At 40.5% G+C, this 14175-nt stretch overlaps 1 protein-coding gene across 1 annotated transcript in view; it reads right to left on the reverse strand.

Annotated features, from left to right (window-relative positions):
• Positions 1–14175, reverse strand: part of kcnh3 (potassium voltage-gated channel, subfamily H (eag-related), member 3) — a 163773-nt gene that overhangs the window by 68894 nt on the left and 80704 nt on the right. The window contains exon 2 of the mRNA XM_079662628.1: positions 1–41. This exon is cut by the window's left edge and continues 193 nt beyond it. Coding sequence (XP_079518754.1) covers positions 1–41 — 41 coding nt within the window. The remainder of the gene's footprint in view (positions 42–14175) is intronic.

Here is a 14175-nt window from a genome sequence, read left to right on the forward strand (position 1 = left end):
GAGCGCCTGAACCTGAGCGTTCCCCAGCACGAAGTTACTGTCTGTGAGGAGAGGAAAGAGAGAGGAAAACACCGTCAGGTCAAATCAAACAGGAATGAGAGTAAATGAAACAGTAAACAATGTAAACGTCCCCTCTATGGGACTAATACAGGTATTCTGATTCTGAGTAACAGCTGGTCCATTGAAGGGTAAAATGATGTACCAACGTTCAGGCAGAAACAGGAAGCATGATCCTCTGTTTAATTGCTTTTTACGTGTGTGTGTGTGTGTGTGTGTGTGTGTGTGTGTGTGTGTGTGTGTGTGTGTGTGTGTGTGTGTGTGTGTGTGTGTGTGTGTGTGTGTGTGTGTGTGTGTGTGTGTGTGTGTGTGTGTGTGTGTGTGTGTGTGTGTAGTGGAAAATGTTTCCAGTGCATACTCAGTAACTAGCCCGAGGCATGTTGATGTGTGAACTCTCTAAACTGAACTCTTTATGATATTTTAGCTCAGGCGTTCTCACTGATCCATCACTTTGAAAGACCTCCTTGTTGAATATTTCATGGTCTCACACTGATGTGTAAAGTGTGTGTGTGTGTGTGTGTGTGTGTGTGTGTGTGTGTGTGTGTGTGTGTGTGTGTGTGTGTGTGTGTGTGTGTGTGTGTGTGTGTGTGTGTGTGTGTGTGTGTGTGTGTGTGTGTGTGTGTGTGTGTCTGTGTTGCATCAACCCTTTTTGAGTGACAGCTTGAAAGTGTTCAGATCTTACTGGAAAGGAAAGATACATGTCTCTGTGATTTCATTTCAGAATCAGAATTCCTGTGTGGAAATCTCAACAGAAATGTATTTGTTCATATTCACAAAGATTGACTCCACGATCATTTTAATATATATTTTTTAAAAGAAAATGAGAATAATGATGCAACAAAAATCCTTCCCTCAAATAAAGTTCATTGTATCAAATTAAAAAATCATTAAATAACTATAACGAGACATCATTTCCAGATCGTTCATCCCTCCTGTGGCTCAACAGGTGGTGTTGACAATATGAATAATGTATTAACGTATATTGCAAGCTTTTTCCTTCAGGACACGATTATTATCTGTGGGTTACCAAGTGTGACGGCAACAATGATTCAGAGTGAAGGCAACGGTTAAGTGAAACACCCAGAAAGCTCTGGTACTAAACTACGATCCAGAAGCACGACTCAAAATGTCTCCAAAACAATCTGCAGTCATTGTTAGCTCTCAGTTTTCACCTCTGTTGCCAGGAGACAGTTTTTATGTTCATCTCCCCTGATGACTGCACGTCTCCCCCTTACTGTCACTCTGCTTCTCTTTCTCTCTCTCAGTTACAGTTTCATTTGTTAAGAAGAGGTTCAAATCGTCTCGTGTGATTGTTCCTGTCACTTCCTGCTCCTCTTCCTCAAATCTGGATTCAGAGCTGGTTTTAATGAAGGCCTCGCTGTCTGTCTTCTGCAGTTATGTCACTCTCTGTGAGGTCAAATGAGGAAGTTTAAGACATGAATTACATGCCAAAACAACAACCTCTTCCTCAACCTGGAGAAAACAAAGGAGATAGTTGTTGACTTCAGGAGAACCCACCGTCGACCCCCTCCCCCCCTGACCATCAACGGTGCTGCTGTGACGCAGGTGACCAGCACCAAATTCCTTGGGGTGACCATCACTGATGACCTCACCTGGAAAATCAACACCACCGCACTAGCGAGGAAAGCCCAGCAGCGCCTGTACTTCATCCGGAAGCTCAAGCGAGCCGGAGCATCACCCCCCCCATCGTGCTGTCCTTTCACCGAGGCGTCACCGAGAGCATCCTCAGCAGCTGTATCACGCTGTGGTTCGGAAGCTGCACCGCCGCCGACCGCAAGAGCCCGCAGCGCATACTGAACTCTGCCCAGAGGATCATCGGTGCCTCGCTCCCCTCACCACAGGACATATACAACACCCGCCTCACCCGCAAAGCCCTCAGCATTGTGGGTGACTCCACCCACCCCTCCAACAGCCTCTTCAGCCGTCTGCCTTCAGGAAGAAGGTTCCGCAGCCTCAGCTCGGGCACCGTCAGGCTGGGGATCAGCTTCCTCCACCAGGCGGTCTCTCCCCTCCCTACCTCCCTCTCTCCCTCCCTCTGACATCTCTCCCCTGAACTCTCTCCCCTCCCTACCTCCCTCTCTCCCCCCTCTGACATCTCTCCCCTGAACTCTCTCCCCTCCCTACCTCCCTCTCTCCCCCCCTCTGACATCTCTCCCCTGAACTCTCTCCCCTCCCTACCTCCCTCTCTCCCCCCCTCTGAAATCTCTCCCCTGAACTCTCTCCCCTCCCTACCTCCCTCTCTCTCTCCCCCCTCTGACATCTCTCCCCTGAACTCTCTCCCCTCCCTACCTCCATCTCTCCCCCCTCCGACCTTTCTCCCCTGCCCCAAATGGTCCTGGACTCTAACCACACACACACACACACACACACACACACACACACACACACACACACACACACACACACACACACACACACACACACACACACACACACACACACACACACACACACACACACACACACACACACACACACACACACACACACACACACACACACACACACACACACACACACACACACACACACACTTTTCTGCCCATCTCCACTGCTAGTACACTGAAAACTGTACTTTGAACACTTTAAATATATTATTAACATTTTAAACTGTATACTCCGGTTATCTAGGCACTTTTTGTTTTTTTGTTTGATGTATATACGTCACACTGTGGGACTGCGAGAAACGATATTTCGATATTTCTGGAGGTACAACATGTAGAATTCTTGACAATAAAGCTGACTTTGAATTTTGACTTCGAATACTTGAAGCAATGCAAATATACTATATTTCCTCTTCAAGATGCACATGTGCTGTTTTGCAATATGTCTTAGTATGTGCATCCTGACAAATACATGCGAATTACTGCTCTAACCTTTTTTCATGGGCATGCATGTGTTGTTTCCTTTAAATTCCATGTTTTTGTGAACATTATTCCAATTGAGAACTACGAGAAACTGCATGGGATGGTCATTGTTTACTACATTCTGGCATCTTTTATACTTGATTAATTGACAAAAATAAGTGGCCGATTACTTATTAATTAAAAAAAATTGTAAGTAGAAGCCCTAAGCAATACAGAAGCCTTACACACGAATATTAAATACAAACTTAAGTGGCTATTAAGGCTGCTTTATCCCAATGGATTCAAGGATACATGGGCAATGCAACGTGTGGTGTGTGTGTGTGTGTGTGTGTGTGTATGTGTGTGTGTGTATGTGTGTGGGTGTGTGTGTGTGTGTGTGTGTGTGTGTGTGGGATTAAAGGTTCGCCCTAAAGCATCAGTTAAACCATGCAGCTCTTCATGGGTGTGTATTCGATCACAAACTGCCCTGTGGCACACACACACACACACACAAGAACACACTCACACACACACACACACACACACACACACACACACACACACACACACACACGGTTGTTATGCATTGCTTTGAGAAACTGGTTGCACATCAAACAGCACATGCCAGCAGGTTGGCCCCCCCACAGTTAAACCTCCCGCCAACAGACCACAGAGGCTGCCATCCCACAATAACACAACCTGCATCGCACCCGGACCCTGTTTGATGATTCCAGATCAGTATTCACCACATCTCTCTGCCTCAAAGTATGTCGGCAAGGTCACTGCTCGATATTATACTCCCTCACAAACAGATTTAGAAAAAGCAGAAAGACTAAATGCGACTCCTGACACGAGAGCACCCCAGGGCTCTGTGTTTGGCATCCTCTCATTCACCCGTAACGGCACCCTGACCCGGAGAGAGGTTTCCAACACACTTTCATCCGCTTGTTGGCAAACATCAGACACTTCAATTTCATTTATAAAATAGCACAATATACTAACTACCCTCGTCTTCTTGTCTGCACGATGGTTAATTCTTAGTGTTGTTGGGAAAACCCTGTTGCTTTATTCTTTAACCATGTACGCGCAAATGTCGGTATAAACGAACAAACCTGGCAATATAAAGGTTAGCAAAAATGTCCTTTTGATTGTAAGATAAGTTGATTAACGATTAAGATAATTTCCATATATCTTACAATAACTTGGCTACCGATGAAGATCGGTATCATGTCCATTCATCGTACATTAAGTCTGTAACGTAAAAATTATCAAAGTGATTTCCATATATTGTACATTAAGTTGTTAACTAAACTATAGTGACAGGTGACAGTGTAAGGCCCTCAATATGTAGCAGTGCTGCAGGAGTAAACAGACTTCAATGTGTAATATCTGTGGTGTTGAATACATGAGCACACAAGCTTACGTTCCACATTTCCACACACACGAATGTCAAGTTATATGTTCCGCATTGGCACTAAGGTTAAATCGTTTGGTGCAGAATCATCATCATGTTTCCCAGAGATACAGGGGTGTGAAAAGAAAGGTTAGGAAGCAGTTGAACCTCTTAAGGGAAATGATTACCTCCCCATTGCTCTCTTATAATACAAGCAATTTCACAGATTCCTGGAACATACATTACATCCCCATTATATCTGGTCCATTCGCTTTGGAAAATCAAGCTTCAGGGGTCACGCTGTGATGCTACTGTAGAATGGCCTGTGGATTTGAAAGCTTTACTCTCCGCGGCCACATCACTTTGCTTCTCTTATACTGTCAATCAATCTGTATTCTCAGACTCAATGTGCTGTACTATTTAGAGCCCTTTTTTCTGCAAAAGTGCTGCGACAAAATCAGAAAACTCTAACTGAAGACGCTTATACAACAGTTTGTTAATTGCCAAGCTGTCTCTCGATATCAATTAATGACAAATGAAAGTGTTTCGCAGTCTCACGATGACAGCTCCATCTTTCTCCGTGAGAAACGCTCACATATAAGTGTCTCAGCTTGCATCTCAGAAAGACTTTATGAACTGTCGCAGTTAATCATTGTGGAAATATTCTATTTTCTAAGATTCTGATGCATCGAGGTTTTTACGGTGGCGCAGCTGGATGACAAAGTGAAGACAGAAAAAAATTAATCTTCAGGCAGCGACCGATCTGCTCCGTCTTATCGGTAAATATTTTTATTTTTGCTGGAAAATGTGGGCTTCAGATTCCATGCTCTCCAGGCTGATGAGCTTCTTACCAACTTTTACATTTGGAATTTTTCTAAAGGCACCAAATGCGTTCAGCTTTTAGTCTCAAGTCCACACAGCTCACAACATGATGCTGCCTCAACACTGTAGTCAATCAATCAATGTTTATTTTATAGCCCAATATCACAAATGTCACATTTGTCTCAGTGGACTTTATTTATGTAGTAAACATAAATAGACCCTAATCAATAATATTAATTCACAAAAACACGTTTGAGTGTCCTTAAAAAGCTTTCAGCGTAGTTTAAGCTTTTTGAGTAAAAACAGAGGATGCATTTGAGATATCCATAACTATTTATTGGATCAGCAAGAAACCATACTTCACATAACGGTAAACAATTCCTCTTCAGTTTCAGTGGTGCTCTTTAACTAAAAAAAACTATTTGTATTATTCTTTTTATGAACTCACAAACATAAAAATGGGGCCATATCCACATTATAAAATATGAATAAGAAATGGACATCGTCACTGTCATGTCCCAATCTTCTTATTCTTTAGCATTTTGGTCATTTCTAACCCCCGAACCATAAGTAACATGATGGACAAGATCTAAGTACAACTGAATAAGACAGAATTAGATGACCAACATGTTACAATGAACTCTCATGAACTAAAAAACACGAAGAAAGGGTTAAAGTTCAACAACTCAAACACAGAGAGCACCTGAACCAGAAGCTCATAAGCATACGTTGGTTTTGTCGTCTATTTTAGTCTGAATGGAATTTATTATTTACCAAATGAATATCATGCTGCAATGAAGAAGACTTGAAACTAGAGATTAAGACCATAAACTCTTCAGGAAAATGTTCAATAAGGTAATAAACCAAGTTAGAAGCAGGTTCATTTTCTCGTAGACTTTTATACAATGTTTAATATATTACAGAAACAGTATTTTTTTTTAATATTTATTTTTAGTCCGTCTTCCACTCATCTTAGACAACTAATTCTTCAATTAGAGCAATGAAATAGTGGATAAAAACTTCAACTTGAGGGAATACATTGTAAATATGTGCACAAAACTAAAAAGTACCTTCGTACACTTAAGTACAAATATCAAAACCAGTGAATACATGATCAGAAAAGTCTAAATAAAAGGAAGTTGAGAGGAGTTCTTGAGTCAGTCCGCAGCCTATAAATAAAATAGACTTGTCTTTTCCTGAGATGACAGCTGCAGTCTTTTGAATCAAACTTTGTGCCACCTTCAACTTTCTCTTCAATGGATCTCGTGACACTTTAGTGGGACTGACGATCTGTCAATCACACTTCAACATTTTCAAAGACCTCCATATTTTCATTTCCACTCTAACTTCCAGCCCATTTTGAAAAGTGTCTGGAAACCAATGTTTCCCTGCTTTAAAATGGATGGGAAGGATATGAAAATATGCCTTTCAAAATGTGAGATATATCACTCCACATTTGTCCTTCACGCACGTTTTGCAGAGGAGACCAGCCTCCGTCAGTTTTGCATATTACAAACAGTTAATTATTAATTAGCCAATTATTTCTGTCCAGGGGGTATTTACAGTGTGATGGACGTGCGTGTGTGTGTGCGTGTGTGTGTGTGTGTGTGTGTGTGTGTGTGTGTGTGTGTGTGTGTGTGTGTGTGTGTGTGTGTGTGTGTGTGTGTGTGTACAATATGTGTGTATACAGTATATGAATAAGAGGTACAGTGGTGATGTTGCTTATGCTGCTTGTATGCTTTCTGAAGTTACTCTGTTATATTATCACCAGTGTTTTGATAGGATCATTTTTAAACCGTCCAATCTTTTGAATTATACAACATCTGGCATGCTTGAAACATGAAATCCATAATTTTAATGAACAGACTGTCACAGTTTACAAGCTCATCAGGGACGACCCAGACACTGACTTTGAATGTATGAACATCTGGTCAATAAAGCCTGATCCATTTGCAATCGTTATACAGTTAAACTAGGGCTGTCATTGTTAAAGAGGACATATTGTGCTCATTTTCAGGTTCAGACATTCGACATTTATATTCCCAAAAGACTATAACACACTACAGGAAAATGAAAACCCCTAAAAAGCATAATAGGGCTCTTTAACGTCCACTATTACTCTAGAAACTTCAACGCATAAAATAAATGTAATCGCAAATAAATACGTTTGACTCCAACCTCCTCCTGTAATCCCAATTGCAAATTGTACTTGTGTGATTGCAGATCGAAACGTAGATAACAAGAAGATATAACTCGTCGTGTCAAAGGGAAAATTACGTTTTCAAATGAAATTCATGTGAATAAATTGCAGTGTTTAGACGTCTTTTAACCGAAACACAATATGTCTGAAGTCTCCGGGGCAAAGCACATCTTTGCTAATGTTAACAAAGACTAGAATTACATTTGTCAAACCAATATGTTCTGGACAAACTGTAAATGATTAGACATTGATTAGTGTTAATGGACCAGATGTTGATGTCGAGATGCTAACAATGCTACTCAGTCAGGGTCAAGATGTGTTAGCGACAAGAGCTCAGATAATTACAATTAAATCACTAAATGGATCGCTATGAAGTGGTTTACTGGAGTCACACTGCTTTCCTGGCTTTCGTTGCCGTGACTTTTGGTCGCACAGTGATGATACTTATACCAATGGAATATGTGGAATCTCAGCTTTCATATGATATCTAGTTTGTGCAGATAGCATGAAGTATAAAATATTGCCACCGGGAGTTATGTGCTAAGTGCGCTAGCATTTTTTCGTTTAGTGCTAATTTAGACGCTTGGTGTTAGACTTGTGTTTTGTTTAGCTAAAAATGGTTCATATCGTCAGTTAGCTGAGTTTCTTCCCGTTAAGTGGATATGACACATTCATAGGTTGTTATATGTTAAGAAGCCCTGAGACACAGTTTCGTGCAATATTGTTGTGTTTGGGCGGGGGCTATCGGGCTTAAGAGGTTAAGGTAATCTTACAATGTAAAATAAACTCTTTGAAAAGGTTCAGTTTCTTAGATATGCTTATTCAGTGTGTACTTAATTGGGGTGATGTTACTTTACAGGCAATCTGTTTATATTCACTTTGTAGCAGATGCTGCTTATATCTGTTCCTCATGTTGTTGTCTGCTAATTAAGTGCAACTTGTGCCAACAAGTCAGGAATCATCACAACTAAGCTGGGATGTTGAAATATAAAAAGTTAAAACCCTCTTATTTCTCTCACAAGTTGGTCATGGATTCTTTATAACAACACCACACATGTTTTTACTTTAGCCTTGAATGCTAGTTAACACAAGTATTTCAACACAGTCTCACGGCATTTCGTGTTCTAGTCACGAAATTAATCTATTGATAGGTGTCACACAGAACGGTTTTAAAAGCAATGTAAATAATAACAAATTTGAAGGAAAAAGAGATTAAAAAAATACAGATTTCAGTATTCTGACGTAGAACGATTTTAGAAGCAATGTATTTCTATTGGTAGTATGTTTCGTGCCTGCACCAAATAATAACAAATTAGAAGGAATTTTTTTTTTTTTTTTTTAAATACAGATTTTTTTTTTAAATACAGATTTCAGTATTCTGAGGCCCCATTTCTTTTCATCGCGGACGGCAAAAAAAAATTAGACATTATAAAATTTAAAATAAAAGACTGGGTTGAGTATTTCGATCGTTTTTACAAATTATTATCCATAGACCATTAGACCACTTTTAACCTATTGTCACCACTAAATAGAGTTTTAAAAATATCTGTTTGCTCTCATGTCCTGGTGTGTTTTTGAAGAGGAGTGAAGTCACTAGCAATGACACAGTATCCAGCAGCTTCAGGTAATGATATCGCAGCAGGTGTCTATGAGCAGCGTTAAGGCTTTAATCACAGGTTCCCAACCTTTCTGAAGACTCCTGGAGAGAAAAGTGTACAGCAGCAACCAAACCCCTGAGCTGGAAGTGCATTAGCGGCACAGTTGGTTTAATAATCTCAGTGGGATTAGCAGTGCTGGCACACCTCTTACTTTACAGGGAGTGAGGAAATCACACCATAATTGAGAGGGTCTCTGTGTCTCTATCCATATTCTTCCACGTAGTTATTCTTGTCAACATCTGAGAAATGAAGTCCTTTGTGTACTCTCAGAAATATGAAATCCTTGCAATCAAAAGTAGTGTGTGGAAAGGCTAAACGACCCACTGCTGAGCGGTTTCAGACGTGTGCCGACTGGAGGTGGACTGACAGCAAGAGAAAGAAGCAGAGAGAATAATTACTGATAAGAGCAGAGAGAAAAGTGTTGAACAATAAATGAATCCACATAAATGAGACGAGTGGAATAACACGCAGTCCATTTCATTCTGAGAAACTGTTCGGCTGTTTCTCTTTCAAACCTCGACAGGCTGGAAAGAAGTTTGATTTCTGCTTTCAAGTCGTTTTCAGAATTTCAAGTATAACCTGCAAAAAAAAAGCTATGAGAATGAGCCTCTGGGTTTGGTAGCATAATTCTAGTTTTGGCTGATTTTGGTAGAGTGTAAACTTTCCTAAATCTGATTAAAAACCCTTCGAACGTTACTAACGATAGCCTGAACCCAATGCAATACAGAATCGTCCAGAAGCCGCATTCACACGTTTTGAAAATCTTTTCTGTAAGTCCATAAAAGGAAGTTAGCTACTGAAATGGTCTTTGGACTTGTACTTGTCTTTGGCAAAAACAAGGCTTATTATTATTATTATTGAACTATGTTTGGTTACCATTTTGGAAAGTAAGCTAAGGTAGGTTAAGAATAAATCAATCAATCAATCCAATATTATTTAAAAAGCCAAATACCACAAATTTGCTTCAGGGGTCTTTCCAATACACGACACCATCTGTCCTCAGACCCTTGCAGCAGATAAGGAATACATTCACCCAAAAACCTACTTCTAGCTTATATCGAGGTACAAAGCTGCCTTTACAGTTCTTTCACTTCATCTCCTGTGTTTTGGTTTCTGTAAAAGCTCCAGAAAAAACCTCTCAGAATTCTTTATTTACGGCGTATCAACAACACAACACACGTACACTCTTGAACATGTGCAATCCAGTTGAGGTAGAGAGCATCGTAGAAGTGAAATATATTTTTTTTAAAAACATTCCCTAACATAACAATTTGTAGATTTGCAAACCAGATAAAGCATCAATAAACAACAAGTAATCACAACAGAGACTGTGCAGCTGCAACTGAGCACCTGTAAGTCATTCAGATACACAACACATCAGCTGCACTGCTTGATTATACAGTATGTAAATGAAGTGTTTTTAAATTAAAGTGGAGAGGTACTCAGTTTATTCAAACATTGATTTGATGGTGATGAGGGAGATGGTGAGAAAGCGACTTCTGACTTCTCTGTGGAGGACCGAATGAGGGAGCGTCTATTTGGACAATCGATTTGTTTCAGGAAGTATGAAAGGACTTTGTGTTTAGGGTTGCCAGAAACTGACCATGATCAAAATCGATTATTCGTAAGCCCTGGCGAATAATAATCAATTATTCGACCGACCGCCGTCGCCCCCCCCCCCCCCCCCCGCGGGAGAGCACAAAAAAAGTCAGACAAAAGGAATTCCGTTTTTTGTTTCATTTAACTTCCTTTGGACTTGTAAATTCGAAGTAGTTCCACGAGGAGGAACTCTTTTTACCTGCCGCTTTGTTCATCTTTAGTCGCACGTGTGAGGGAGAGGGGGGGGGGGGGGGCGGGGTCGGTGTGTAGCGTGCTGCAGCAGCAGTCTGCGCTGCACGCAGGCTTCCTCCAAGTTTACAGTAAAACAAACTGGTGGTGTGACCAATGGCCATTTACAATTATTAATACTATTACTATTATTAGCATTGGTCTATATTTTGGTTGAAACTAAACCAGAAAAAAAAAAAAACATAAATAATAATAAAAGCATATATAAATCAAATCGATTTTTAAAAATAATATTCGATTATGGAGACTGTAACGAATATTCGAATAATCGAATAATCACTGGCATCCCTATTTGTGTTGTGCACATACATCAGGGAGCAGATGCTGACCTGAGTTCAGTTTAAAGGCAGCATTACTGATGTAAGTGTGAAGTAACAGGTAAGGCAGCTTCATCGCGAACAATAAACACGTTCTTTCCCTGTCTCCTACTCTGATATGTGCACACTAGAGATGCCCTTGTCTTTCCTCTCTCTTAATACTCTTCTTTTCAATTTCTTCTGACATTGAGGGTTAAATTGAAAATGATATGAAGGTTTGAAAGACTGTGAAATCCTCACACTGATGAATCCACATGTTTTTGGTTCGACAAGGATGTGTCTGTATGCAGAAACGCACACAGACACATCCAGACAAAGAAAAGCATATTTATTTTAGATTTGAAGTAAGTCTGTTGTGAGTTTTCTTCTCCGTGTGTTGTGAGCTGGATGCTAGATAGTCTGTCTGGTAATCAGGGGGTCTTCAAAGCCACTTTGAAGGGGGCAGCAGCTTTGAAAAGTGGAAATGGTGGGGGTTGTGTGTGTGTGTGTGTGTGTGTGTGTGTGTGTGTGTGTGTGTGTGTGTGTGTGTACATTTCAAAGCCTCTTTACTTTTACTTGAGTAAAGAAGTTTAGTCAGTACTTCTACTTTCACCAGAGTATTTTTAAACACGAGTATCTGTACTTCTACTTGAGTAAAGATGTACTTCAAGTACTACTACTGTGCTTTGTGTGTGTGTGTGTGTGTGTGTGTGTGTGTGTGTGTGTGTGTGTGTGTGTGTGTGTGTGTGTGTGTGTGTGTGTGTGTGTGTGTGTGTGTGTGTGTGTGTGTACTCCTCTGATGCCCTTTAAAGACTGAATAACTGTATCGCTCCAGGGAAGCTTTGTTAGCAGATTCAGAAGACAATAACAACGAGCGTCCTGTGTGTAAATATAGTGTAGTATTCACAGATTATACAGATTCAGACGGGGTGTAATAGCAAAACATGTCTTTGTGGAAAGAGAGAGTGCATGCTGGGGAGGAGAGATGAGACAGGAAGCAATGTATAGAGAGACTTTGAAAGATGAGGCAGCAGGGAAACAAACACAGAAGCAGAGAGGAGGCCAGAGGAACATGAGACACCAGGGAGGGAGGCTGGAAATAAGGATTGAAAAAACTGAAAAAAAGTCCGGCAGCTCTCCTCCTGGGAGACAGACCACTTCACTGGACCGCACTGATTGTTTTCCTCCATCGAGTCCAGCTCTCCTCACACAGCTTCATACTCTGTCAAGTTCCAGATAAAAGGCAACAGATGCCCAGTGTCACAAAAAGTACTTTTAAAAAACACCAACAAAGTAGAAGAATGTGGTTCATTCTGAAACATATTATTTTCAGAAAGTTATGGCCTTCAGCGCGAAAGCAAGGACTTTATATTCTGAAAATAAGTGTTCTTATCGTCAGCGTTTGCCGTTGAACTTTTTACACTGTTTTTTTTAACATGCCTGAATCCCATTCTTTCATACTGATCACAAAGAGAGTTAAAAAGCAGATCATAAATGGTAAAAAGAATAGCTGAAATATTTGAAATATGGGCTTGTGAAGTATCAAGGACGCATCATGTGTTACATCAAAATATGTAAATAGAAAAAAGCATAATAAAAAGCTACGAAAAAAGCTCTAAGAAACTCTGACACCCCGTGACAGAAAAGGGAAAGTACTTTTTAAAAGGTTTGCTTTATAGCTGCTCTATAAATTGGAGATAAGTAGCAGCGCTGTATTTAAGCCAATAGAGTGAATGGTGCAGGAACGAGTCCTAAAACCCGGAAGTGAGTCAGCATTTCACCACTTCCCGTTCCTTCGTCTCAGAGCCAATGGGATCGCTCTACAGGATTTTGGAAAATATCTGAAATAAGGTCTGTGGTCGACACAAATTGAAGAGACAGATCACGTTTTGTTCTACGACATTAAATCCATCAGCAGTGACCCCGCTGGTGATTTCTGAAGAGTTAACGATGGTTGTTACCGAGTGGCTGAATAGGACTACAGAAGTTGTGGAGGCCGTTGTACGTCATTACACCGAACACGTAAACACACCTATAAGTTTGTTTGCCCTGTTCTGCTTGAAAGCAAGTCCCTGCCTCCTGCAGACTGTTAAAACAAACGCTTCAACTCGTACCATTTAGAATCTGTATGTTTGAATATGGATCTTAAGTTGGCTGTACTCGCCTGTAGTTCCTTGATAGCATTACGTTAGCATTTAGCTTCTGGCGATTAGATTTATGATTCGAACATTTAAAAAGTAGGGTAGACATGTGGAGATTATCAGGCTGAACAAAACGTGCATTTATCAAACAGGTTCGTTTTCCACAGACCTTATTTCGAGCTATTTTCCAGAATCCTATGGAGAAATCCCGTTGCTCTTTTGTCGAGGGAACCAGCAGCTTACTACCGGGTAAATACGTCATCCCTGCACCGCTCTATGTACCGTCCCACTTATCCAAAGCACATTTATACATTATACTGTACAGCATGTCTCCTGCCCTGTGCTTCACCCTCACACATAATGCATGCATGAACTATCAGATAGGACACTGTGTCTAATGTACAAACTGCTATGGTACATACATTTCATACAGTATGGTATCAAATGTAAATGTTTCTGGCATGATCTGGCTGAAGATCATGGTTCACTACCCGGGTCATTACTGTGTGTGTTTGTGTGTGTGTGTGTGTGTGTGTGTGTGTGTGTGTGTGTGTGTGTGTGTGTGTGTGTGTGTGTGTGTGTTTTAAAGTTGCAATGTGTTTATTGCATCTCCCCTCTACTGCTGCAACTATTTAAACCAGATTTAAATTATATAAAAATTATATAAAAATAAAAGCCAACTACGTAACAGCAGGGCAATAACTCACCAATACGACTCCTGAAACTCTGAGACCCTCCAATCTGCACGTAAGGCATCAAATCATCTTTATATTAGTTAAGCTATAAGACTATCTGGTTAATGTAAGGAGATTTTTAACTCTTTATTTCTCTGTATAATACCTTAACTTTCTCCAATCATAGATGCATTAGTAATAATATGTTCTGCTTAGTGA

The sequence above is a fragment of the Notothenia rossii genome (assembly GCF_949606895.1).
Source record: "Notothenia rossii genome assembly, chromosome: 2".
Classification (NCBI taxonomy): domain Eukaryota; kingdom Metazoa; phylum Chordata; class Actinopteri; order Perciformes; family Nototheniidae; genus Notothenia; species Notothenia rossii.